General features: G+C 43.8%; 1 protein-coding gene across 1 annotated transcript in view; it reads right to left on the reverse strand.

The window, feature by feature from the left end:
- LOC137435505 (heterogeneous nuclear ribonucleoprotein L) overlaps positions 1-24,075 on the reverse strand; it is a 50,129-nt gene extending 26,054 nt beyond the window's left edge. The window contains exons 1-6 of the mRNA XM_078784220.1: positions 23,866-24,075; positions 18,935-19,053; positions 7,741-7,975; positions 7,564-7,644; positions 7,365-7,466; positions 7,193-7,265 (exon numbers count right to left, since the gene is read on the reverse strand). Of these exons, the coding sequence (XP_078640346.1) occupies positions 7,193-7,265; positions 7,365-7,466; positions 7,564-7,644; positions 7,741-7,975; positions 18,935-19,053; positions 23,866-23,946 (691 nt within the window). The 5' untranslated portion in view covers positions 23,947-24,075. The remainder of the gene's footprint in view (positions 1-7,192; positions 7,266-7,364; positions 7,467-7,563; positions 7,645-7,740; positions 7,976-18,934; positions 19,054-23,865) is intronic.
- Positions 24,076-25,268: the final 1,193 nt, after the last annotated feature.

Below are 25,268 nucleotides of genomic sequence, written 5' to 3' on the forward strand. Positions count from 1 at the left end.
AGAGGAACCCACACCCAACCAGGTGGCATGATGACAATTGAAGTCACCACATATGAGGAAAAGAGAGTTGGGATGAGTGGATAGAAGTTGGTCCATGTTGTCGGACAGTGAAATGTAGATGGAGTCATCACTGTTCGGGGGACGGTACAGAACACATATGAACAAAAGGTCGGAGCGGAGAGGAAGCCGTAGCCAGAGGTACTCCTGGGGGTGAAGAGGAGAGAGGGCAGTGCAAGGAGAGTGAGGAAGAGAGTTTTTGATAAAGATAGCCACCCCACCACCAGGCCGAGGCTCAGGTCTATCATACCGGAGGAGGGAGTAACCAGGAAGAGATATTAAGGAATCAGAGACATCTTGAAGGAGGAAAGTCTCTGTTAAGCAGATCAAGTCTGGATTGTCAGAAGCAACCTGTATGGAGAGATCAGTCAGGTTTGAGCGAAGGCCCCGGATGTTTGAGGTCCATACCGTTAATGAAGAGAGAGGGGGAGCATCGGGTACAGGACAGGGGAGGGGAGGAGTAGGGTAAGATGAAGGATGAGAGGGGGAGGTAGGGAGAGCAGTTGTTAGTGTGTCAGCGATTGCAGAAGAGTTCCAAGAAAGGGAAGGATGAGGAGGATGAAAGGTTTGAAGGTGAAGGGATGAGGCACAGTGAGGGGTTGTTTGAGGGGGGGCAGAGGAAAGAAGAAGGTTGGGGGGGGGTGGAGGTATGAGATAGAAGGGAGACGAAGTGGGGAGGAGGCAGCTTTGAGGAGGAGGGGGGAGGAGGGAGAATTGGAGAGGAATGGTTTGGGGGGAGATTTGAATGGGAGGGGTTGGGGGGGAGTTTTGAAGGGGAGGAGTGAGGGGGGAGTTTAGGAGGGGAAGGGCAAGGGGGGAGTTCAGGAGTGGAAGGGAAAGGGGGGAGTTCAGGAGTGGAGGGGCAGGGGGGGAGTTTAAGAGTGGTGGGGCAAGGGGGGAGTTTAGGTGTAGGTGCAAGGGGAGGGATTTGGATGGGAGGGGCAAGAGGGGAGTTTAGAAAGTGGATGATTAATGAAAGACGAACATTGAAAACAAATTGGGTTTGTTGTGATTTTCAAGTTAGCAATCCGGTTCAGAATGATGGAGGAGGGATGGAATGAATGTGAATTTAGACCATGTAGTGAGGGAGACGTATAAGATATTGAATTTCTTTTTTTTGAGGTGGAATGAGTTGGAGAGGAAATTGAGAAAAGCCTTTTAAATAGGAAGAAAAACAGCGTGTTGTAAAATACCACTGAGTAAAACACTGACGGGGAAAGGTTATACATATTTAAATAATATTTAAACAGAACCGTGAACAATCTTATGTGCACAAAAATACCAACGGGGGGAGAGCCAAGAGGGACCACCACGAGTCACGTGAAGGGCAAACGGTGGATGGCAAGGAGTTAATGGGGGCGGGGCGAACAGCACACCTGGACAGAAAATACAGGATGAGTCAACAGTACACGTGGAGAAAGGAAAATTAAATGTTTTTGGTTTGTTTTTTTTGTGTGTGGTTTTTGGGGGGGGGGGGGGAGGTGGGGATTTAGAACGTTAGACAGAGTATTATGTTCGGGGTAGAAGGGAAAAAAACTAAGAGCCAAGCAAAACACGATTAACATAACAAACACCGACGGGGGTACAACTACAAGGCCGCACACGAGGAGCAGAACACGATTAAATAATTACAAGTTACAGGAAATTCAAACCAAAAGTAACTATAATCAAAACAATAACGCATGGACGATAAAATAACGAGTTGAAATTTGACAATCTATCTGGGGAAATGGGGGAGAAACACGTGGTCGAAGAACGAACGAACGAACGAATAAGAATGAATAAACGAATGAGAACAGAGAAGGAAATGTTTTTTTTTGGATTTTTTTGAGTTGTGATTTACACAAGGAAGAGGGCTATGGGGTGAAAAGATTGGGAGAACAGAGAACGAAAGCTATTGGATCACAAAAACACGGACCGCTGACAGAAAAACAAAGCCTCAAGGTTGTACAGTGTTCACTGTACAACTACAAGGCCTCAAAACACGACCCGAATTAACACGATTTTCAATACAGGTATGAAAGATTTGCACCGAAAATCTTCGTCGGGAGACAATATATACACCATAAAATAAATAGTTATAACGAAAATACAAATGGGAACAATTACTTAACTTCGATTTCGATGGATAGCATGGAGAGCTGAGAATAAACGAACCCTCGCCAGCAAGACCGGAAACGGAGGGTTCATTATAAGTCAAAATAACCGTATTTTTTGGCGTTCAGGTTGATACTTTTTTCCCCACGGAGGTCCAGGCCTGAACTTGTATTCAGAATCGACTTACCTCTGGTTTAAGACATTGAATTGCATAAAAGAAAGTTTTTTGGAAAGTGTGATTTTTCTGAAATAAATTGTATGATTGTTAATTTAAAACACACTACATAAATAATTGCCCGGAACGTTCGCCTGTTGGGTGAAAAATAAAACGTTAATATGCTCAATGACTCGTGAAAAATTTACCAATCAAAAACGAGCACACAATCAATGATAATGTTTGATCCATCCCTTTCAATCCGAATCATATGTATCCATCCATACTATGTCATGTCAAAATGTCTCCCGTAAATCACGCAAGTCGTACACGGCAGCTTTTAACGAAGTTAAGTTCGCTGAGGACCATGGCGGGAATATGAGTGCACACAGGAAGTATGGTGTCAACGAGAAATGTGTTCGGAACTGGCGTAATGGCAATTATTTTGAGCCAGAGCTGATATTGATTCTGTAGCTTGTTTTAAATACTGCACCTCAAAATGATAACAAACATGTTGAAAAACTATTTGCATCCATAATTTATCCAAAAGGTCGTCCCACAAAGTCATTCAAATAATATGAATAAAACAGCTCATTAATATTCATGACCCTGGAAATACTAGTGATGATGTTGTCAAGGAGGAATTAACGCCTCTAATGTTCTGATTGACAGTTTTGTTAACGACCGTCGTTGATCCAGAAACATGTACTACTTATACAACTCCAAATCGACTTATCCATGAATGATGGAAAGAAAAATGGGGAAATTAGCCAATATGACTTGTACTCCACATCGACGTGTACAGGACATTACTTCTTACTAAATGGTAGTCGTGGATGGACTGTCCCGTCCTCAAATTCCGGCCGGGCCGTCCCGTCCTCAAATTCCGGCCGGGCCGTCCCGTCCTCAAATTCCGGCCGGGCCGTCCCGTCCTCAAATTCCGGCCTGGTCGTCCCGTCCTCAAATTCCGGCCGGGCCGTCCCATCCTCAAATTCCGGCCGGGCCGTCCCATCCTCAAATTCCGGCCGGGCCGTCCAGTCCCGTCCTCAAATTCCGGCCGGGCCGTCCCGTCCCATCCTCAAAGTCCGGCCGGGCCGTCCCGTCCTCAAATTCCGGCTGGGCCGTCCCGTCCTCAAATTCCGGCCGGGCCGTCCCGTCCTCAATTCCGGCCGGGCCGTCCCGTCTTCAATTCCGGCTGGGCCGTCCCGTCCTCAATTCCGGCTGGCCCGTCCCGTCCTTGATTCTGGTTAATTTTAACCAGGATCCACCACTCAGCAAGAGTGCGGGGAGGTGAGATGTACCTTTTTTTTGTTTACCCCCCACCATTTTTTTTTGTAAAATTGCTGTATTAGATAGATTGCAACTTTCCCTGGGAAAGGTCAAGACCCAAACAGCCAATTATTGTATTTCCGGCATTGCCCAAGCCAGACTGTTCCAGGGAAAAACCTTGAGCAGGTGCAAGTGAATATAAATCAATTGAAAAAGGGTCATAACCAGATCTTTTCCTCTTCTGAACCTACTTGGTCCTAAACCTAAAATCAAATATTCCAATCGGTGATAAAATAAAATGAGCTGAGTAGGAATGGGGTTTATTTTTTCAACCTTTTGTTTTCGAAGATGTCTGCATAGCAAATAGAGAGAGCATGCAGCAAAGTGGACCGACATGCCTGCACGTCAATTAAATTATGATCACCCATAGTTCTCAAAAGTCAGTGTTACACGCATTAGAAGCAGAAAGACACGAAAGGGTTTTCAAAATCGATGAACAAATTGAAAACACTTAAACACGCCAGGCGAGCCGCCACATACCTGCTTTCTTTTCCAATTCTACTCTATTTTTAATATGCAGATTACGATTCCACTATTGCGATGCAACAATCCATTGGTGATTAGAGGATTATTACCTTCACCACCGAAGGTGGATGTAGAGTCCCTTTATAGAGAGAGTAGCGACAACTAACGATTTGACGCCATTTTGAGTCCATTCAGTGCGAAGCCGCCGTATGGCGCTAGTGCATTGAACCGTGTATTCCATTATGTTCTCTATGTATGAGAGATGGGAATGGTCTTTTCCGTGTTGATAATGAACAAATTATGTGAAGATGACAAAATAGAAGATTTATGACAACTAAGAGCCATATGATAAAGAAGAAAATCACAGAGCTGGTTGTGATTTAACAGTCACAGACATTTAGAACCATGACAAAGAAGGAATGAACTAGACAGGTACACGTGCTGCTTATTTCAGCCTCATTTTAATTTCAGGGAGGCAAGAGCGAGACTCGAACTCTCACCTCCCTGCTTATACATGTACATTACAATGTTAAGAGTTATCTTTGTATTTCTGCAGTTGTTTGACCTTGTTTATCGTGTGTGGGTATATATTTGTGTTTGTTTAATTTTCATATTTAAATTATTAATCTAAACTTTGCTGCATGTTGCCGATCATATATTAATCCCACCAAAAATAGATTAGCCCCTTTACCCCCGGCTGGCGCTGGCTCGCTATCTGTCTGTCTGTCTGTCTATCTGTCTGTCTATCTATCTGTCTGTCTATCTGTCTGTCTATCTGTCTGTCTGTCTGTCTATCTGTCTATCTATCTTTCTTTCTTTCTTTCTTTCTTTCTCTTTCTTTCTTTTTTTTTCTTTCTCTCTCTCTCTCTCTCTCTCTCTCTCTCTCTCTCTCTCTCTCTCTCTCTCTCTCTCTCTCTCTCTCTCTCTCTCTCTCTCACACACACACACACTCACACACACACACACACACACACACACACACACACACACACACACACACACACACACACACACACACACACACACACACACACACACACACACACACACAATTACATATTTACAATCACACACACACACATGTGCTAATGCACACACATACAAATTATAAATTGAAAGTCACACACACAAACACAAATTAATGTCCTCACACATTCAAATCAACAGAGACAAATACATACATTCAATGCATGCCCATTCATGTCCATGCCCATGCACATTCAATGCATCTAGACCCTATATTAATTGATCTAGCTCGAAGACTCTAACTCAAACTTAATTTTAAATAAAGATGCCTTCCCCTTCAAGTGCTAATTAATCCACGAGCAATGGATAACAAGCATGTAAAGCCAAAGCAAAGGCCAGTCTCACTCGCAGCACACAAATATACACATATGGGACCATTACCACCATCACACTGACCTGGCAGAGAACTGACGAAGAAGTTACTTTCCATCCAACACGACTGACTCTGTTCTCCCAGATTTTCCGTCTTTTAGCATCTGATGGAAATCTATACATCTTGAATCCCTTCTCCGTTCTATTTGTGCACCCACAGGCGCTACAACCTGTCATTTTGTCGTAAAATCGATGTAAAACACGAATGAGAACGCTGCGTACAGCGGGAACGTTAAAACGCTGACCGATATGCGTCCGATCCTGATCCTGTCCGCGATGGACTCAAAATGGCTCCACGCAATCACGTGACTAGATTTTTCCGGACCCTCTATGTCGCAACTCTGTATATAAAGGGACTCTAGGTGGATGTAGGTTATGTTTTCACCCTCGTCTGTCTGTCTGTCTGTTTGTTCGTGAAGATATCTCAAAAAGTTGTGGATGGATTTGGACGAAAGTTAGTGGAGAAGCTGGGCAAGTGATACGGACGTAATGATTACATTTTGGTAAACATCCGGATCTGGATCCAATACTTTCTTTAAACTGATTCTTCACCATTGAGAAATAGGGCCAAAAACTATATATACCTCAATATCTCAAAATATGGACGGTTCGGACAAAACTTGTTGAAAGAGTTAGTTAGGAGATAAGAACAAGCCATTAGATTTTGATTCAGATCCGAATCCAGATCCGGCCCATCACTGGGATACAAAATGTAAACTGCTGAGCCTGGTGGAGGTATGCACTCTACCGAGTGCCGTTTTAGTTATAAATGAGTTCCCTCATCCATGTTGCACTACAAGATTTGATATTGAGTTCTTGTGTATTTGGGATTGTGACATCGGGCACCTTGTTGGTTTCATCAATGTGTGAGGGAAATAAAATATTTAAAAGGTTCATACTTAGTTTCTACCAAAAGTGCTTTGTTATCATAAAATGTCTTTAATGACAAAATTGTGCTTTAATTTTTTTTAATAAGCTCAGGGATGGACGGATGATAACATGGTATCAGATATTGAATTTGATTGGACAGGAGGGCAATAAAACAACAACCTGTGATGGTTGCGCTTTAATCACAGCCTAGCGGAATGCAATGACATCATCTAGCATGACAAACACCGAGAAGAGTTAACCTTTGACCTGGTCGAACACATCGAAAGGTGAATCTGGTAGCAAATTTAATGAGCTGAATTGCAAGACGTTAATTTTGCTACGAAGGTGACAATGCGTGAAGCCGTAAGAAGAGATAGGAAACAAAGGAATATACAGAAGACAAACGCAGTCCTTTTATTAATATAGATATAATTGCAAGGTGGGATATTTGATGGAATTTTTTGTTGACTGGTGAAGTATCAGAAATTATTTAGCCCCTTCTCCATTCAAACCTGGCCTCATCCTTCCCACCCCCCGCATCCCCTCCTTCACCCCTTTAATTTCCCAGAATTGTGCCCATATTGAGCTACCTGACGAAGACATTAAATTACATCACGATAATGTTTAACAGCAGGACACAATTAAGTATTTACATATCACAAGAGAGTACAGCGCTTGAACTACAGGAGATAAATATTCGGAAGAACCCTGCATATTGCTTTGAGTTAATTTTGCATCGATGTGGCAAATGTTAGTGAATGAAAAGTCAATAATACAGTGTTTAATGTGTTCTACAGGGTGAAAAGTTGAACCCACGCTTACCTTCTCTTGACAGATCAGGATTTGTGTAATCCCAGGTTTCTTCATCATTTTTATAGACATTCAATCTTGCAGGCTGGAAATAATGGAAATAAATAAAACCAGATCATCAGAGGACCAATCCGTTTCTTGACAAGCAGCATGCGGTGCTTAATGCAGGAGCATCGGAACGTACCTTAGCATACTCAATTTTAAGTGTACAGCAACCAGAATAGATATCAGCCCCGTTAAGAGAGGCTTTAGCTCGCTGGGCACACTGCACGGTCTCAAATGTGATCTGCATTAAGGAAAAATATACATTCCAGATAATAGATTATGTGGATTTTCAAATGCAAACAAACTACAACTGCTGCCCATACTGAAGGATATTCGACCATGGCTTGCAAGCCATTCTTGTGAAATATAACAATTCGCTGTACTGGTCCACATGGGTTGGAAATGGTGTACAAGACATCCTGGAAAACACGAAAAAACAATACATATACATACACAATTGATCAATCAGTGCACTACATGAGGCACACAAGTGGAAATTAAAGATGGACATTTACCGTAGTAATGGGATAAACAGGATTGAGGATGGTGAAAAGGAGGATATGGTTGGTATTGCGACCATCTTCGGAAATGGGCCGCGAGATCTTCTGACTCGTGGAAAAGTTGAAGTAGGCTGGCTGGCTGCTGACATAAATCGATCCCTTGGAGGAATAGGTGACGCAACTTCGTGCGCTCTCAATGTCCTGAAACTCCACCAAAGCCTGCCGCTTCTTCGGCATCATCACAACAAAGCTGGGATAGAAGAATAAAAGCACAAGAATCTTCGACAGAGTAAATAGACAATTGCAAAAAAAAGAAAAGAAAAAATAATCAGTTGGGAAAACATTTATAACTTCTGGTTCCAGACTTACTACTACTTCCTTGGGCTGTGTCATGTCAATTTTGGCTTCTTTGGCTGTCAAACTTATCCTCAACGATAAGTTTCTGCTGATCATTTTTGTCAAATTTATATTGTTTATTTTGCTGCGTATGTGTTTATTGTGTGCTTCTAGTTCGATTTTGTTTTAAAATTCGTGACAATTTGTGAGTATTAGTCGGAGATTTCGTACCATGTTTTTTTAGGCCTATCCAGTTCCTTCGTTAGTTGTTATGTCCAAGAATGTCCACGAACGTCCTTTCACTGTACTACCTTTTATTTTCCTCCGAACTAACTACCTTACTTCCTCTGAACTTTATACCCTTTGGTTTAATGTTTTAAACGCAAACAAAATAATAATAATAAATAACTGGACAGGCCACCTACGCCTGGGCCACTTAAAAACAGCGGGCAGTTTTGACCGGGATCCAATATGCCCCACTTTGATACAACCCCACTTTCATCATACACGTGACACATGAGGTCCTCTTTATAAAAATGAAATCTGAATAGCTAGTCCATCACATAGTTACAGTTTTACATTAATCGGACAAGTGGTTGCAGAGACAAAACTAGAACGGCACTCAGTAGAGAGCATACCTCCGGCCTGGTTGGCCGTATCACTCAATAGTGAAGAATCACGAAAAAAATAAAAAAATTCTCATATCCGAATCCATATTCAGATCTTCAACAACATCGAATCAATACTTCCTTGTCACACACACAACCTGTCCACCAAGTTTCATCAAAATCCATCCATAACTTTTTGAGATATCCCGCAATGTATAGTTTTTGGCCCGATCTCCCAATGGTGAAGAATCACTTTTAAAATTCCAGTAGCCGGTAGAAACATTCTAGTAGAAACAAACAAAAATAATACCTATTTTGGGGTGGAAAACCACTCCCCCTCCCTCTACCGCACCTCCCGTATACAGCCTTAAACCCCGATTTTTCTAATGCCTCGAACAAACATTGGTACATCACAGGTGGTGAAGGTTGTAGTCAAGATTCATTGAAAGTGTTTGTGGTTTCAGAGAAAAGAGCAAATACCTATTTGAGGGTGGGAGGGGGGCAACCCCCCCCCCCCCTGGAGACACCCTTACAACGCGCGTGATGAAGGTTGTGTTCAAGTTTCATAGAAATTGTGTGTGTAGTTTCTGAGAAGAATGATCTCTCTGACTCTTGAAAATCCTCTCGATCTCTTTGCTGATGACTCCACTCTCTACCACTCCATATCTCAAACCTCAGATTGGCAGGCAGCAGCCTCTTCACTCTCTGCAGACCGGTATAAAATCACAAACTGGTCAAACAAGTGTAACGTCTTTCAATCCTGAAAAATCTCATACTCTCACGATGTCTCTCCAAAAAGACTGTCTGGACAACCCTCCCATCTATTTTCTGAACAATCCTCTTGAAGAAGCTCTCTCACTCAAGCTTTTGGGTCGCACTATCTGCCATGATCTTTCCTGGGAAAACCACATTTCTAAGCCTGCCATCAAAGCCAGTCGCCGACTGGGCATCCTCCATCATGTGAAGTCCTTCCTTCGCACAACTGAGCTTTTCACCACATAAAAGGTTTTCATCCGTAGCTTGTTGGAGACTGCTCTCCCCTCTGGGCTGGTGCACCTGCCTTACACCTAGCTCGGCTTCACGCTGTAGAAACCAAGGCTTTCAGAATCATTGGTATCTCCCGCGATGAAGCTATTTCTGAGGGCCTTTCTCTCTCTCTCACCGCAGGCAGGATGGCGGTCTTTCTGTCTTCTACCGACTCCTCTCCGGCCTAGCTCCCCCAGCTCTCTCTGTGCTGTCCCCCAAATATTCCTGCAGGACGCACAAGATCTGCCAGCAACCCTCTTATGGTGAAACTGCCAAAATCAAGACTCTCTGCTCACCTTCACTCTTTCATTCCTCTTTCTTTCCCACCTCTGGAACAAACTCCCACACTCTCTTCAATCCCACTACTCCCTTCATGTCTTCAAAACAGCTGTTCACCACCATATCTTATCATTCCCCATCCAAAACCTTGATCTTTTCTCTAAGAGCTTGTAATGGCTTGTGGGGATGAACAGAGCGATCCACCATCCACAGGATTCAGCTTATTCTGAGGTGTTTGTAGAGCTCTCGCGCCGGTGGTGCCTGCAAAGGGCAAGGAGATGGAGATTTGTGAAGGAGGTCAAACTGTGACGAAGGAAGTAATGATGAGGTACGTGGGTAGTGGAGGAGAGGTTGTGATGAGTGGGTCGTGAGGCTGCCATGTCGGAGAGCGTTGAAAGTGTGTATCATCACTTAATGCAATGGAATTTAACGTGTGTGTAGGAAAAGGCAGTGTAACTAAAAAAAAAAATCTGTATTAATAACAGTTATTTGGATGTACTTACGTGTTGTGTATAAAGGAAAGATCTGGGAGAAGTAGAGTGGGTGATGGTTTGCTTTTAGCACGTCATTTGAAATGTGCTTTGGCACAATGATGGATGCACTTACAGCATGCACTGTGCAAACAGAAAACAATCCTCCAAACATGTAGCCCGAGAACAGCAGCGTACAGAACCAATTACCTCTTTGGAAAAACAGGTAAAAAAGCATCTCTGCCCTTCACCAACGAAATTATTGACACTCCATCCCACTACAAAAGGGGAAGAAGCTATTCTAATCTTACACCATGGAAAAAACTACACTAAGGGACCTGTATGGTGGTTGCCATTGCCTCTGAGCAGTTTCCTAAAACCGCAACAATATTTTCTAACAGGTTAATATTTTCCAACAAAAGTTTAATTTTGTAGAACAAAAGGTAAACATTGTCCTGTTCCTCGGGATTAAAATCCTCCAAGGAAACGGATAGCCGAACGAGCTTACACTCCGAGGCGTTCAGTCAAAAATGACGGTGTTGTTTACACGCGAGGGAAAGGAGAATGACAAACTTACCTTCACAGGTCCCACCGGACGTCTTCAAACCTGCGATAATTAATGCCAACCGACACGGATTTTGCTTGTTTTTAGGTACTTAGCTCTGAGCGTCTCCTGAACCACCTCGGGAATCGTCAAAACCCCCTGCGTCCTTGGCGGGAACAGCACAGGCCTCGGTCCGCAGTTCGCTCCTCCTCGCGATCACGATGATGATATCGGAACACGATAGTTCACCACCAAACCCCACAGCCAAGAGCTCGTAAACTTTGACCGTTCGTCGAGACTGTCCCACCGCAAGAGCGTGTCCCAACGCAAGAGCTTATCGGCGCCCGTTCACTTTCAGATCCAGAAGCCGAGAGAGAAAATGTCGGCCCTCCAACTCCTTTGTATTCAAGGTTCTGACGTCATCCGACGCCGCCCGTGCCTGCTCCTATCAGCCAGTCTCTCTCTTCGTTGCTCGACAAATCTCACTAATCACTGCTCTCTGCGGTGTGGCCTCCTGGACCTGCCTGCTTGATGTTATCACACGTCGGTGGTATCATCGTTGGTGCTCAAAGTCCTGTTTCCGGTTAGCTTTTATTTAGTGTCTTTTAATGCGCTATTGCCTGGCTTTGTGTGTGTGCTGCGTTGTCATAACAACAACAACAACATCATGCATTTTAAGGCCATTTTCCCTGCGAGAGTGGGGGTTGGCCTTGTGGTCCCCATAATAATAATAATAATAATAAATTTATTTTATATAGCGCTTTTCAAGAAGCCCAAAGGCGCTTTGACAGAGTACAAAAAACAAGTGCAAAAAGACAAAAATCAATAGGTAAATAATCAAAGCAAAAGGAAGGAGAAGGAGAAGTGATAGTCAGGGGTTAAATGCTGTGGGTTAAATGTTGAATGCAGTGTTGAACAGGTGGGTCTTGAGTGATGTTTTGAATGTGGTGAGTGAGGAGGAGTCTCTGATGGTGTGAGGTAGTGAGTTCCAGGGGGTGGGAGCAGCGATGGAGAAGGCCCTGTCCCCCCAGGGTCTGAATTTGGTCCGCATGGGGGGGGGGGGGGGGTCAGGAGGTTGGTACCAGCAGAGCGGAGGTTGCGGGTGGGAGTGTGTCTGGAGAGGAGGTCAGGTTATGGAGGGCTTTGTAGGTCAAGAGGAGGATTTTGTACTGGATTCTCTGGGGGATGGGGAGCCAGTGAAGCTTGTAAAGGACGGGGGTGATGTGGTCACGGGTCCGGGAATGTGTGAGTAGACGAGCAGCGGAGTTCTGAATGTATTGGAGTTTATTGGTGATTATTGAGGGCGAACCAAAGAGGAGGCTGTTGCAGTCGTCAAGACAGGAGGTGATGAAGACGTGGATGAGGGTTTCTGCAGCCGTGGAGGAGAGGGATGGACGGAGACGGGCGATGTTTTTCAGGTGAAAGAAGGCTGTCTTTGTGATCTGTTTAGTGTATTTGTCGAAGGAGAGGGTTTGGTCAAAGATGATGCCAAGATTCCGGATGTGAGGGGAGGTGGATACTGGGAAACCGTCGATGTTGAGGGCAAAGTTATGGGTGGATTTGGTGAGCGTTTTTGGGCCAATGATGATTATTTCAGATTTATCATAGTTAAGTTTGAGGAAGTTGATTTGAAGCCAGGATTTTATTTCAGTGATGCAGTTTGTCAGGATAGAGTGGGTGGCAGTGGAGATGGACTTGGTGGAGATGAAAAGCTGGATGTCATCGGCGAAGCAGTGGAATTGGAGACCATGACGGCAGATTAAGTGACCAAGGGGGGACAGGTACAGGATGAAGAGGAGGGGGCCAATAACTGAACCTTGGGGGACACCTTGGGGGAGGGGAGCAGTGGGGGATTTGCAGTTATTGATGGAGATGAACTGGCGTCTGTCAGAGAGGTATGATTTGATCCAAGAGAGGGCAGTGCCGGTAATGTTAAAGGTGGTTTCAAGTCGGGTGAGGAGGATGGTGTGATTGATGGTGTCAAAGGCGGCGCTGAGGTCGAGGAGGATGAGAATGTTGAGGTTGCCAGCGTCAGAGGAGAGGAGAAGGTCGTTGGTGATTTTGAGGAGAGCAGTTTCAGTTCTGTGGTTGGAGCGGAATCCGGATTGGAATGTTTCATACAGGTTATTGGCAGAGAGGTGATGTTTGAGTTGAGTGGCTACAGCACGTTCCAAAACTTTTGACAGAAAGGGTAGGTTGGAGATGGGTCTGAAGTTGTTTAGGGTGTCAGGGTTGAGTCCAGGTTTTTTCAGAATAGGGGTAACAGCAGCAATTTTGAGAGATGGGAGGAGTTTATTGTTGCAGTGATAAGTGGAGAGAGAGCAGGAAGGGAGGCCTTGACAAAGCTGGAGGGGATGGGGTCAAGAGTGCAGGTGGCAGTTTTCATTCCTATGAGTTCAGAGAGGTCAGTAGGGGAGACTGGGGAGAACTGAGACAGGGGTTGGCAGGATAAGGGGGGGCAGGTGTTTTGAGGGGGAGCGGGTGCGGTTTATTGTTGCAGTGATAAGTGGAGAGAGAGCAGGAAGGGAGGCCTTGACAAAGCTGGAGGGGATGGGGTCAAGAGTGCAGGTGGCAGTTTTCATTCCTATGAGTTCAGAGAGGTCAGTAGGGGAGACTGGGGAGAACTGAGACAGGGGTTGGCAGGATAAGGGGGGGCAGGTGTTTTGAGGGGGAGCGGGTGCGGTGGTGGTTAAGCTGTTGTAGATGTTGTCAATTTGCTTTGGAAGAATGAAAGGAAGGAGATGCAGTTGTCTACTGTGAATGACTGGGTGGTGGTGTCCAGGGGGCTGAGGAGTTTGCTTATTGTAGAGAAGAGTGCTTTTGGGTTTCCAGAGCCAGAGTGGATAATTTGAGAGTAGTATGCGGAGCGGGCGCGGGAGAGGACATCTTTGTAGTGTTGTATGTGGTCCTTGTAGGCTTGGGAGTGAATTGTGAGACCTGTTTTATTGCGGAGTCTTTCAAGTTGGCGAGCACGAGTTTTCATCAGGCGGAGTTCAGGGGTAAACCAGGAAGCAGAATGGGTGAAAAAACTGTTTTGGTTTTTATAGGCGCAAGCTGGTCAAGGCAGGAGGAGAGAGTGTGGTTGTAGTAGTCAGTGAGGTCAGAAGGGGTGTGGAGGTCAACGAAGGGAGAAGTGGACATTTTTTCAGAGAGGGTGGATGAGAATGAGGTAGGTGAAAGAGTGTTTAGCTTACGGAAGTTGATCGTGCGATAATGCCTTGGTGCTGGGGTGGGGATGTTGATGGTCATAGTGATGGCTAAGTGGTCAGAGAGGGTGAGGTCGGAACCAGAGAGATGGTGCAAAATTAATCCAGTAGAGCAGACAAGGTCCAGAATGTGACCACGGTTATGGGTAGACAATGACAATCTTCTCCATTTTGCCCTATTTTCTGCATCTCTCCTTGTTAACCCCCTTGCCCACATTTCTTCTTCCACCATCTTCAGCCAAGTCTTTCTCGGTCTTCCCCGTCCTCTACTTCCTTCTACATTCATTTACATCACTCTTCTCAACCAGTCACTTTCATCCTTCCTCAACACATGACCAAACCATCTCAACCTGTTCATCTTCACAGCATCAATCACAGGCTCTATTCCCATCATCTTTCGCAATTCATCATTTGTCTTCCTCTCTCTCAACGATACTCCGCACATCCACCGAACCATTCGCATTTCCACCCTTTCCAGCTGAATTGTCAAAAGAAACAGGAAAAATAACAGAGGCAGTTACATACAGGGGATTCATTACCCATAATCCCTAACTAATTAAAATAACCCCACCCCTCTCATGGGGACACTTATACACGCTTACATGCCATCCGGTCGAAACGAATTTCCTACTTAGGATACATGGGGTTCTTCTTCTTCATTGGGACATATGGAGCATGGTAATCTATACACTTCTACCTGGCTCTAGGTCTAAGGTAATCATTGTCTACCCCCTACAAACGTAACAATATTTTCTAACAAAAGTTAAATATTGTAGAACAAAAGGTAAATATTGTTACGTTCGTGGGGGTATAGGAAGAAATACCTTAGTCGAAATAGAATCGTGTAGGTTTAGAATGCTCCGTATGCCACAAAGCCATCTCGATGTATACAAGTTGGCCGTCTGTCCGGGTAAGAGCGTTTGCTTGTTGCCATAAGGAGGGTAGTTTTGTGCTAATTAATTATAGGGACTGTAAAGTTAAATTCCACTGTACATGATTGCCTAACTCGGGTTTTCCCCTAATGTTCTTGTTACATTCTGCCAGCCAGGAAATCAAAGGCTCAGTAAAACAATGATCATACTGTAAATGACTCATTCGCTCACAGCACCACCAGGCCCAACAAACCCGGCACATTTACCAATCGTGCCAGTCAAGCCCCGTCTCACGGCCTTCAACATCATCTGAACATTCCCGAGGAGAGATTAGACTCCGCACCCCGACGAATCGTAATGGGGAGGCCATGCCCCAGCCTTCGTGATCGAGTAGCGCTCGGTGATTGGACGGAGTGCGACATCATTGTGGGGCATTCGGGAGAGCAAGAAAAAAGAACACGGTCTCGCCATTTTGTCTGTCTTTTTCTCTTTTGTGTCTCTCTTTTGTGTTTCTCTTTTGTGTCTCTCTTTTGTCTCTCTCTTTTGTCTCTCTCTTTTGTCTCTCTCTTTTGTTTGTCTGTCTCTCTCTCTCTCTCTCTCTCTCTCTGTCTGTCTCTGTCTCGCGCTGGTTGGATGTCGTCGCATTTCCTCCTTGTTCCGGCTTGGTCGAGGGCGTGTGGTCTTTGGTTTGTGTGCGCTCTTGGGAAAGGGCTGGTGAGAAACAGCGGTTTGGAACAGTCGGAACTACAAGGCACAGGATCGACATCAGCAGTGGACTGGGTCCGTATCATCTTTCCTCTGGATGTCGAAGAACGACTCCTCGCCATTTTGTGCATTTCCCGCGTGGTGGTTTGGAGGTGATGAGCAACCGACAAGCCTTACCAGTCATTTGGGGACGCAACGCTGAGTGGCAGCCGATTACCACAGCATCATTTATTTTATTTTATTTTCGTTTTCCCCGTGTTTGTATACGAGTCCGAGTGGAGACGTCTCAATTAGGAATTTTAGTTCTTACCTCACATTCATTTTAATTGCTTTCATTATTTTAAATAAATTCATTATTCATGAATTTTACTTTTCTTGTCCTGGTTCGTTTCTTTGTGGGTTTGGATTACCCCTGTGTGTGTTCCCGATCAGGTAAGACCTCAAACCTTCCGTGCATGTCACTACCGCCAAGTTGGGTATACACCTCGGAGTTAAAGCTCGTTTTGGCCATTCGTCCTCTTGGTGTCTTAACCCCGGGGACACGACAATATTTTATAACCGAAAAGTTTAATATTGTAGAACAAAATGGAAATATTTTACAACAAAAGTTTAATATTGTAGAACAACAACAACAACAGGCATTTTAAGGCCATTTTCCCTGCAAGAGCGGGGGTTAGCCTCAATAATATTGTAGAACAAACAGTCAATATTTACTAACAAAAGGCTAATATATCTAATAAAATTTTAATCCCACTATTAATTTGAAATTGGTCACTGGCTTTGAAAGAAATACAAATTTGTAACAATTTTACAAAATAATTTTCCACATAAAATCCTCCACAGCGCCCCTGGCAGGTATTTTGTCATCAAAGTGCCACAGATATGCGGGGAATAGTGGGGGAAATGTGGAAAACCGGATCAATGGGACGTGGCACTTAAAAATAAACAAATCTTTTTTACGATGTCCATGTATGCTAACCTACAAAGGAAGTACCCAGACATGGCAATAGTACATGTACATCGACATAAACATACTGGGGTTTTTTTATGTTTTGATTTTTTTTTGGAAATCTCATCAATATTTCGGCGATTTTTCACCGTAAAAATTAGTTTCTCCAAAGTTTCATACATATGCATGTAATGACCAACATTTTGTTTTCACCAACGATCGCATTTTCAGGGAATATTTTCACAGAATTTTCAACAAGGTGGGGCAACATTCAAATCTAATTTCACTTTGACTGGACTCTCCAGTTATTTTTTAAACAGACTTTTATTCAGTATATTTAGTGCCTGCAATCGAGATCGAGATACACAGCAACGCTCGCCTGAAGCAGCAGGCTTTTTTTTGTAATTTACTACAGTCCGTTTTTTACGTGTCAGGTTCCGTTTTCCATTTCGTTCTCTGATTTTCCACCTATTTTTTGCAATTGCAGAAAATCACTGGCTCTAGAAATGGGACAGACAAAGGGACAGGCACAGTCCATTTTGTTGTGTATATTACGACACATTATATACATTTTGAAGAACGTCAAAGTATTTCTGTGGTTTGTATTTTTATTTTTTTAGTTTACACCGACAATTTTTCACATTTTGGCAATTCCGTGAGCGGAGCATTGGCTGTGCTGGCTTTCCAGGTATACACGATATAGACAGTATCCCTTGTGCATCGAATTGCGGGTTTTGTTTTAACTACTTTTCAGAATTACACTGTGGGGATTAAATCTGTGGAGATTCCCACACAAAAACAAGACCGATAGTCTTACAACAACATAGCCGGGCTTATTTGATACTTCAGTTAAAGAGGATAGTATGACCTGGGTGACACCCAGGTCACCCTGGGTCAAGAACATATGACCCATCACAAAGACACCAGTTAGCAGTTAGAAAAGAATAAGTATTTTTTTAAAATTGCCTTCAGGCATGGACAGCCGATTCGTGAATGACTTGGGTAAAAAAATGGTAAATGGCAAACGATGAACCAATACATTCAACATTCCTGTGCTACCTTCAGTTGAATATCAGGCATGAACAGCACACTCTCTATATTTTCATTCCCAACAGTGTCATCCCCCCAATCACAAATTAATACTATTATATTAAAATATCAAAATATAATGGTAAATCACGATTGTATCGAGATATTATCAAACCAGCAAACCTTCATCATCTGTTCACTTATACTTAAAGTGAACCGTGCATGGTCCGTGCCGATCGCATGTCAAAATAATAATTGTATTGCCAAATTTCTGAAATCTCCTACCTACCTTATGACACCCGCTGTGACTTCAAAACGTTCTGCAGAAGATTATTATATTTGCTTTTATTAAAATATGCAATTGTCGTGGTTACTAAACGCTTCCCGCTGTCATGTGACCAGATCCTCACCTCTGATTGGTGTACGTTTGTGGGGACATATGGACAGACAAACGCTGTTCTAGACGGAATTGCCCTATGGGCTACGTCGTAAAAATCAGGACAATATATTTAATATTTTATTTGTAATTCAACCTTAAATCTTTACTTTTTCTTGCAATTTACTACAGTCCGTTTTTTACGTGTCAGGTTCCGTTTTCCATTTCTTTCTCTGATTTTTCCACCTATTTTTTGCGATTGCAGAAAATCACTGGCTCTAGAAACGGGACAGACAAAGGGACAGGCACAGTCCGTTTCGTTGTGTATATTACTGTATTATATTATATTACTGCACAGTATATACATTTTCAAGAACTTCAAAGTATTTCTGTGGTTTTTATTTTGATTTTTTTAGTTTACACCGACAATTTTTCACATTTTGGCAAGCTTATCGAAATAATATTGCACTTTTTGCATGCGCCATTCTGAGCATATTCAGACATGGTGCACACATGACCCACTGGTGACGAGGGAAGGTGTATATGCACGACACAACGTCATCTCTTGGAGAAGTACATATACAAGAGTTTTGACTTTTAAAATCAACATTGTTATTGGCAGCCACTGTCAGACTGTTGGTCGGCAACGTAAAACAAATCAGTACAAAAATTATATATCTCATTATATCTCATTTCAGTTATATCTTGATTGATTCACACAAATTATAAATCATATATATATAAAATATATCAGTAAAACTGGAGTGAGGGGAGATGCTGATGAGTGTTCTCTTCATAATGACACTGACCTGATTGGACCAAAATGCTGCAATGCATCAATAAGGTCAGACTCCTGAGCAGATTCAGACAGGGCACGCACATGAACCACTGAAGATGGGGAGGGCTTATGTGGGTCTTCATACGAGTCCTGCACACAATGGAAATGTACACCAGGGTTTCACCAGATTTAAAAATTAACACTACAGACCATATTCACAATTTTCACCACTGTTATCACATCACAAAGGCTACACCGTTTCACTCAAATGTGAAAAATGGATCTGTACGTTGATATGAATGATCGTTTTAAGGCTATTTTCCCCGCTAGAGCGGGGGTTAGCCTTGCGGGCCCCATGACAATCATGGTTCCCTGTTTGAGGCAATGTTTTTATGGCCGGATGCCCTTCCTGACGCCAACCCTTGGTCATGCTCTTATGATGCGCAGGGATACGGTGTACCGATTCTAAATCGGGGTACACACCGTGATCATTCATCCCAGCAAGCTGGTACTCAATTTGCCGACCTCGGAAGGATGACAGGCTGAGTCAACCCCCCTGGCGTTAATTCAGCAATCGACCGGGATTCGAACCCAGGATCCTAGGATCCCAAGCCGGCACCCTAACCGCTAAGCCAACACCAAGATCTGTACGTTGATAGTAGCCGTTAAAATAAAAATCCCTCTGATTCATGAAACTGTCTTCCCAAATCTGTCGTGCTCTTCTCTCCAATACCTAAAAAATTCCGTCCACCACCATATCGTGTTCTCATGCATTTTACGTCTCTGCACATTACCACATCCACCACGTCCCTATCCCCCTTTCATCCACAACTCCTCACCCCATGCCATAGGACAAAGTGCATTGTTGTCCACCTGTTTTGAGAAGTTTTTGGGCTATGAACAAAATGTCATGTGAGGCTTGATCAGCTCTCATCTGTTTTATCAAAATAGGCACGAGTTTGGTTGAGTTTTTGTTATTTTGATTGTGCATTGCATTTTTTATAATTACAACAGATCGTCCCAACCGAAAAACCTTATATATGTATAAATGCTTGAAACCTGGGGGCTACACAAACTGTGTACCTCAGAACGCCTGTGATGCCAATGGGCTGCAACCTTTCAACATTTGATGATGTTTTTAATAGTCGCATTTGGTCTTTTTCACACTGAAGAGAAAAGTTTTAGGGAAGTCATGGCGATTGTGAATATAACACTTCTGTTTGGAGCAATAGTAGCTTACGTCCTGCGAAGGCTATTTTTTAGTTATATCGGGTTTGAAAAAAAAAAAAATCACTTTCCTAATTCTTTCCCAATTTCAACATAATTACTGAGGCCACGAGTTGAGATCATCAAATATGGAATCAGATTTCGAATAATAAGCCGATACGATGCATTATTCAATCTTGCCACTTCAAGCCAATCACATTGCACCGAGTCCCACACAGCCAAATCAGTGTAAACTGCGAACAGATGAATGGGCAGCCATCTCTGTCAGAGATGAGCATAAAAGCCCCATAAAAAAATGCTGTGTTGAAGTTATTTTATTTGACGTATTCAAGGAGACGAAGATATGAAGTTTTGTAGTAAGAAAAAGCATTATTTTTAAAAATCATGTGCAAATGGGACTACTTTCATCTTCTGGGACGTTTAATTTTGACAGTACAGCGTCAGGTGTGCTTATATCTTCCTTATTTATTCAGCAACCTACGGACGTTAACGAACACTTGTTTTACTCGGCACACGTTGCACATCACATGTAGCAAATTTCACCTCCCTGGGCCTTGTACAATTTTTATTGTCCAGATCATCCGGATCCAGCCTATCAGTGGGATATCAAACGTAAACAGTTCAGCTTGGCGGAGGTATAATATTGTTGCGGTTTTGAGAACCCACACAGGTAACATCATTAAAGGTTAAAGGTTGCACCCCATAGATAGGCCACAAGCAACACGTAGGTCACCTTAGGACGGTAGTTATTTCTTAGTATGTGTTTAGGATAAGGCCATTCCCAATAGTTACATCTGCGTTGTGTAAAACAAATAAGAGTAGGCCCATTCGTCCATTTTGGAGCCTCCCTTCCATCGATGCCATTAAGCGCTAACCAGCCTGTACATCGCCCTCGCCATTTAGGCTGCCAGCAGCCTTCGCGAACTCGTTGGGCTTCCGCTCAAACCAGCCCAAAGGCCACGAGGTAAGGCCCGAAAAGGGGGCGGAGCGCAAGGGTGGAGGTGCGGCCACGTCAAGCAGCCATCAAGGCGGAGCCGGTAAGCCCTCACCAGCCAACCAGGGCTCGAGTGAGATCGCCTGACAGGGTGTGGCTAGAGACTTGAGAGGGTTCGCTGGGCGTGGCAATATAACCCCTTGCGCGAGGCCCCCACCTCAGTTATGAGGGGAGAAGCGCTCGTTGAACAGAGTTTGAGTTGAGGCTTGGTTCGTGTGAGAGTTATGAGAGAGAGAGACACGCGGTGACAAGCCTTACAAAGGATTGGCGTGCAGCGCGCATTGCATAGGACTGCAGCGTGAGAAGGACGTTGGTGAAAGGCGCTTGGATCGATCAAAACAATACCGGGAGCGCATATAAAGGCGCCGGTACAAGTATTACGTACGATATATAATCGCCACGTACCGATCCCCTGATATATAATTGTCCGCGTCACGCCTACACCACGGGGAGAGCTGCCTGCCGTCTTCCACCATCTGCACGGTACGAGTCGGGGGCCGGACGAGCTGTGGACCCTTGGACCCTCAACACCACCATCTACAAACCCGTGTGAGTGACCCTGAGAGTGAGTCTGAGAGTGAACGGGCCCGTGTCCAGGGATAAGTATAAGACTGTTAATAAGGCTGCCCTGTGTATCTGCTTCTTCCTCTTCCCTGTTCATTCTCTTCTTCTTTCTTTTCCTTCCTCTTCTTATTTGTACAAATTGTAATAAATTAACTGTTCTTCCTGGTTTTCCTCTTAATCCGATCATCCTAGTCATTTCTCAATTTGGTAAGCATGGCACGATTAGGAACCGCTTAGAATCGGGTTTAGTACCTGCTAACGGCCCAAATCGCGGCTCGCTTCGCTCGGCGTGTCCACTAACGCCGTGGTTCTGGCGGGAGTTATTTCCTCGTTTCCGGTCAGCGTTAGTACTTAGGTAATATGACTAATTCGACCAACAACCCTATTTAACGCTGCCCGGGAAGGACGTTATAGCCCCCGGGATCGCGTCGGCCAGATAAAGGACAAGGGGATTAATCCCCCCTTGATAAGAGGAAGGCCGACGTTTGGAGATCCGCAACAATATCTTCCAAGTGCCATTCTAATAGATTTTATATTTATTAGCTCACCTGGAACATAGGTCCGGGGAGCTTATGAGATGGCGGGTCGTCCGTCTATCAGTCCGTAAATACATGCAACTTCTCCAAAACTACTGATGGGATTTTAACCAAACTTGGCTAAAATGATATTTGGTGCGTTGGAACTCAAGTTTGTTCATGGCATTAAAAAATATCAAGGTCTAAGGGGGTCTTGTGGCAAGGGGGTTTAAGTGGCTGCTGCCCCTGATCCAGGTGAGCTTCAGGACCCACAGTCCTCTTTTGTTTGTTTTATTTACCTGTCAAAATAATTTTGCCAAGTATGTTGGCCTGTAGTGTCTGCCTGTCGTTTGTCACAAGATTTTTGGCCACAGTTTTCAAGCAATCGTTCTGACCTTTCTTGTGTATGTAGGTGACCAGCAAAGGGTCAGGATCCGGCTATTAGGATTTATAAGAGATTTTCACCATTGAGAGAAAAAGGGACAAAAACGATATACAGTATAGCATAATATCTCAAAAAGTTATGGATGGATTCAGACAAAACTTGGTGAACAGGTTGGGTGTGTGACAAGGATTAATTGATTTGCTTTTGGTGAAGATTCCGATCTGGATAGCAGTTTTTTTTGTTTTTTTTAAAAGTGATTCTTCACCATCGAATGATGGGGCCAAAAAGTATATGCAGCACGATATCCCAAAAAGTTGTGGAAGAGTTATGACAAAACTAGGTGGACAAATTGGTTAGGCGACAAGACCAAGCCGATTCGATTTTGGTTCAGGTCTGCATCCAGATCTGGCCCATCAGTGGGATACAAAACGTAACCTGCACAGCCTGGCGCAGATATGCGCTATACCTTGTGGTGCCGTTGGGTTTAGCAAATGTCTTTCCATGAGTGATTTTCATTTTTCTTTGTTCACTTCATCCATGAAACACCATGTTTAGTCATTGTTGTGAAACTTTGGCAGGCTTGGTGAAATTGAATCGTTTTGAGTTGGGATCCGAAAATACCCAAGTTGGTAAGATTAGGTCGTATATATATATATATGTTGGTAGGATTAGGGTAAACCATCGCGTGAGACTACCTTTTAATGGTATCGACCCACAAATGGTCCGGAAAATGTCCCACAGAACATGACGCAAAATTATTCTCTGCAATGTCAATGGTGGAGCACAAACGCATCCACTGGACACTTAAGGCTTGTGCTATAAAACGTGTAATAAAGTAAAAGAGTACTGCACAGGTATGTGGTATAACTTAGCCTATAGAACCATTCGGTGTTGTCTGTCACCTGATATGATAAAAGGCAACGTCACAACTTTTACCAGGGGTGACAGGACATTGTGTCCACCTCGTTTCGTTTTGTCCACCGATAATACGATTATGATACCCACGGAGGTAGGTAACTGTAAGTTTCTTGTTAACAAGGCCTCAGATTTATCTCAAACAATACCTCAACTATCCCAGTCACGTATCATCGGACGAAATCACTCAACAATTACGTCACCACGTCATGTAAACGTCAGCTCGTGAAATTGGTGGAATAATGAGGAATCCCAAAAATATATATTTTTACAAACAACAAAAAAAATCACTTCGAAAGAAAAAGGCGTCGTTTCGAGGGAAGCGACGGTATACAAGCACAGGTCGGCTCGGTCGTGCCTACCCGAGCGCCTGCGTGCACGTCATTGTCCTCCACATCCGTCCGCTGGCGCTTCGAGGCGTGTCCATCGTAATAACGAGACATTTTAACCGCCTGGTCTCTTCAGGGAACTCTGAAGTAATGTCAATGAACTCGCTGAGGGTACACAACACAGAACGTGAAGACGGCAAGAAACCACAAAATGGCGCCTTGTACTCATGAATATTAAACAATGCCTCACGTCACGTGGAAAGGGGGGGGGGGGGGGGGAAATAGGCAAAGTTACTAAATATATTATTCTTTGTATAGTTTAATTACATTCTTCAAATCGACAACGTATCGATATTCAGAATATCATATTACATTTTATAAAACAATAAGACATTGAAAGAATGAGGAAACAACGTCGCTGCATTAGTCTACGCATACATCGCCTAACGATATATATCATGAATAGTTGCATGTATATGGCTAATACCGCATAGAATATCAAATATTACAATTCTAATTTACAAATCACGAATTCAAATACGTCTGCCGATACAGGCTTCACTCATATGAACAATATATACCGGTATACGGTATTCTCACACCTTACCCCAAGGCCCAATATCCCACCCATACTCCGTACGGTACTCTGAACCTCCCACCCCCATTAACCCCCTTACTTCGTTTTCCCAGCCGATAAAAACAATTGAAATGCTTAAAACAGACATAAACAAGGATGACACTCGGTGGAGAGCACACACACCTCCACCAGGATGAACAGTTTACGTTTTGTAATCGCAGATAGGTCGGATCTGGATTCGGACCTGAACCAAAATCGAATCGGCTGGTTCTTATCACCTATGACCGAACCAACTCATCCATAACTTTTTGAAATATCATGCTATACCGGTACTTGTATATCATTTTGGTCCCATCTCTCAATGGTGAAGAATCATTTGTGATTTGAAAAATAATTATTCGGATCTCTACTAAAATCAAATGAATTCGTCCTTGTCCGACTCCCAACCTTTGCTGATGACTCCACTCCCTGCCGTGACATCCTTCATCCTTCTAACAGACGGGCTGCAGCATCCTCCATCTCCTCAGACCTTGACAAAATCACAATCTGGTCAAACACTTGGAATATGTCTTTCAATCCCGATAAATCCCACACACTCACCCACTCTCTCGCTCCGAAAGGACTGTTCCCTACCTAAAGTCCTATTCACCTACAAGGCTTCGATATGCACCTTGATGGAGTACTGCTCTCCCCGCTGGCCTGGCTCCCCTGCCTCACATCTTGCTCAGCTTGACTCCATGGAAACCAAAGCCTTCAAGATCATTGGTATCTCCCGTGCTGAACCTCAGTCTATGGTTCTATCACTTTACCATCGCCAACAGGTCAGTGGTCTCTCTATCTTCTTCCACCTCGTTTCTGG

The sequence above is a fragment of the Myxine glutinosa genome, chromosome 9 (assembly GCF_964187855.1).
Source record: "Myxine glutinosa chromosome 9, kmMyxGlut1.1, whole genome shotgun sequence".
Classification (NCBI taxonomy): domain Eukaryota; kingdom Metazoa; phylum Chordata; class Myxini; order Myxiniformes; family Myxinidae; genus Myxine; species Myxine glutinosa.